This window comes from Etheostoma spectabile, chromosome 14, assembly GCF_008692095.1.
Source record: "Etheostoma spectabile isolate EspeVRDwgs_2016 chromosome 14, UIUC_Espe_1.0, whole genome shotgun sequence".
In the NCBI taxonomy this organism is placed as follows: Eukaryota; Metazoa; Chordata; class Actinopteri; order Perciformes; family Percidae; genus Etheostoma; species Etheostoma spectabile.
In genome coordinates, this window is record NC_045746.1 from 16,362,126 (window position 1) to 16,365,817 (window position 3,692).

The 3,692-nt window shown below is 40.5% G+C and overlaps 1 protein-coding gene across 2 annotated transcripts in view; it reads right to left on the bottom strand.

The window, feature by feature from the left end:
* The window catches only part of angpt1 (angiopoietin 1), a 63,796-nt gene that overhangs the window by 17,719 nt on the left and 42,385 nt on the right, over positions 1–3,692 (bottom strand). For both annotated transcript variants that reach the window (XM_032535234.1, XM_032535233.1), the window contains exon 7: positions 1,875–2,041. In XM_032535234.1, the coding sequence (XP_032391125.1) occupies positions 1,875–2,041 (167 nt within the window). The remainder of the gene's footprint in view (positions 1–1,874; positions 2,042–3,692) is intronic.

Genomic DNA, 3,692 nt, shown 5'->3' on the forward strand with positions numbered 1-3,692 from the left:
GAGAGAGAGAGAGAGAGAGAGAGAAAAAGAGAGAGTAATATTTACAATACCATGTGAGGTCTTTACAAATTTCTTGTTTGTCTGACACGCGCTGACGCAGACTGTATTCCAGTAAACCACCACAGATGACATAAAATAATCCAAACCCAACTAAAAGGCTGGCCATTATCACTTACAACTATCTCTTATATTTTAGAGCAAGACATTTAAAAGCAAGAAGCTGCCAAAGCAAAAAACATGGCAGAGGAGGTTTGTTTTGGGCCCCGCCATCTGGTTTGTTTTGGCCCATGTTTCAGAGGAGCAATGTGTGATTATCATACCACAACTATTTTTCAAGAACAAATCTATTTATAGAGATCAGTGTTTCGATTGGAATCCTAACAGTATGAGCCTGCATTAAAAACAGGCTGAAATGGCCAGGGATGCCCTTTGTCTGCCGCAGTGGGACAAAAATCAATTATTGTTTCCACAATTCAAAAGAACAAAAGGTTAAGCGTGGGATGTTAAAAATGTGTAAAACCCAGGAAAGGATATAAAATCAAATATAAATGTGTGCGTTTGAAAGAGAGTTACAAACAGATATGGTAGAGTAGATTCTGTATTGAGGCTTGATACCCAGCCCTAAAAATATATGGGCCTGCATTTCACATATCTGTGTACCATGTACACAAGCCTAAAGTCTGTGCGTGTGTCCTGCCACAGAGCCAGAAATAAATACTAAAAAGGTACAGTAGCAAGAGATGGAGTTTTCTCAAATCTCAACTCTGCGTATAAATTCAAACAAAAACCAAAAAACAATGATCTCTTCCGCTTGATTGAAATCCAATTCTCAAGTCAAAACTGCAGAAGCCCATCCAGGTACGGACCCCTTAAGACGGAAACCTTGTGAAGTGAAACCCCTGTCATCGCAAGACAATTCTGAAAATTACATTTGGCAACAAGCCAAACTCCCCACCGCTGCAGGGAAACACTGCAAGGAATGGAATGATTTAGGTAAAGCCTTATAAGCCACAGAATCTCGTTCCGTGATTCGTCATTCAAAGCTGGACGCAAGTTATTTTGCCACTAAAGGGACCTCTTATCAGAGAGAACCAGCCATCCAGTGAAAACTGCAGAATTGGAGATGTCAGACCCAGCAATTGCTCGGAACTCTTTGGAATTTGCAGTAGTTTTCCACATCTGAGAGGGCCAAGCATCTGCCATGGTTTGAGGCCTGTTATCATTAACCCCTTCAAAAGAAAACAGAAACTTTCGCCCCCGCAACACACAAGGACAAAGCGTCAATCAAAGGAGCGTTTGTAATGAGTAGACGAAGTGAAAGATTTGGTTTGGAAGAAATTTGAGATGAGGAAAAACTTCACCACAGACTTATATAACAGGATCAACGTTATTGAAGTGTCTGGAGAGCTCACAATTACTAGCCATGTTTATAATGTTAATACTTATGAATATTTTGTCTTTCCATTGAAGTATTATTTCCTTAATTCCTTCCTTTCAAAAGTAACATATGCTAAAGCTTCACAATCTTTTGCAATGCAATGATAAAGGCTAACGATGGCACTAGATTAAAGGTCAAGAGATTATCAAGGCTATTATAATTACTTCTGATTTATCCACGATTTAGTCTGGAACAAAGTAGTGGATAGAACGAACAACACTGCCATCGAAAGAGCGATGCAACTAGCGCGACTAAAAAAAAGTATTTGTTTAATTAATTTTAGAAGACTGAATCACGTTAACATGTGGTGCAAATATTGGTTCACAACCCTACTGAATCCTAAGGAAGACAGACAAATCTCGCGGTCTCTGTGTTTCTTGGCTTGAAAACAAGGATGCCCATCTTTGTCTACCGGGAACAATACAATATGTCTTACCTGTAGTTTTGTTTCTCACTGCCGATTTGGAAGCGGTCATATAGCGAGAAGGCCTGGTGTGCGTCCCAATCGGTCAGCTCTACACGGAGGGCATTCTGTCTCTGGCTTGTCAAGTGGTAAACATACTCGTTCCCCAACCAGTGCTCTGCAGACAAGCTGCCAAAACCCTGCAACAAAGGAAGAGAAACACAATAATCAGTGTGGCAACAGCACTCCAAATCCTTTTTGTAAATCATAGTGTTATATCCCCTATTTTCCTAGAATACAAAAAAATCTCAACACTAGAGGATTGTGGAATGGATGGAAAGGAATTTTCTCATTTATTTACTCATTTGTTTTTTGTCAATGAGAAATTAGACCAGAGCAAACGGTTCCTGATGACAAATAATGTGGCTGTTTATCCACCAGCAGAACCGTTTCTGTAGTGTATATTTTATATATATATTTCTCATAGCATTCTTTTCCATTCCCCCAGAACTCAGTGATAAAGTCACACACATTTCTCATATTGTGTATTAATGTATCTTAGGCTTTCTTTTGGCTTGAGCCGCCACATTGATAGACTTACCTACCTATAAAAGTGCTTAAATTGGTACCAGCTGAAATAGACACACACCTTTTTCCATTTCTTTCTTCCTCTCAAGTCACACATGATAAAGTCATTATTACCTAAAGATTTCTTTCCATAAATATATACTGTATGCATGGAACACCCCTTCAAACAACAGCAAAAGTTTGTATTTGATCAGAGTTGCTCCTGGTCACAGGCAAAGTGCTTCTAACAGCAGCAAGAGCAGTGGATTGCAGAGGGGAATATCACAAAGCAGGATGACATTACAGCTCTGACAGGGCAGTCTGGACCACTCCATTAAATATTGGGAAAGAGGGGGGTGGGGTGGGCTAGGAAGGCAAAGTTAGGGAGAAGTCTGTGTTTGTGCTAAGTGTGTGTGTGGTGATGAGGAATGGGAAGGAGGGAAAGTAAATATGGGGCATTCCTCGAGCCTTAGGCATGTCCTGCCGAGTGGGTGGAAGAGAAAGTGTCTGGGGCCCATTACCGCTTTCTCTCCTTTTATCTCTCACTTTTGCTAGAATTGATCTCACTCCTGATGAGATGTTCCCCTCTGACTGTCTTTCAGCTCGGTCCAACGCCTCATACTGTGACCGTGGTTTATCTCAAGAACACTGGCTGGAGAAAAGGCTTGGAGTCAAGCTCTGTTGACAGTTTTCCATTATATAGTTCCGGTTCTTCATGATCCTTCCCACGCAAACCTGATCTACATCACTCAACTCAGAAAAGATGAGAAGATGGTTAGTCATATTTTTGGATATAGTGCTTGGTTAACATTTCAGTTCTCGCTAAAATCACGGTCTGGCAGAAAAAGTAATTGTAAACACTGAGCCCTGTAAAACTCAAACTGTTGTTACAAAGATAAACTAGAATACAAAGGGGCTAATACTCTACAACAGTGGTTCTTAACCTTTGTGGTCTGGCCTAACATCCTCAGCACCAACCTTTATATTAATTATATGTTACAATACTTTATTTTCTTCATATAAGTAAAGTGTCATTGTTTGGGTTGCTTTTGTCATACTTGCAATTGATTAGGTTCTAGACGGGCTCTCCTGTCCTTTAGTAACCTCTCTCTCACCCAAACAATTGTCGGACATTTTGTGAATTTTTTAATTGTTAACCATTTCTGCTTCCAGATCGTGGCCGGAAAGCACAGAGAGAGACTGTGTTCTGCCTCCAGGGCCGAAGTTCATTCTTACTTTGGGGCTACACCCCTTCACTTTACATAGCAGCTGGAAACAAAGACA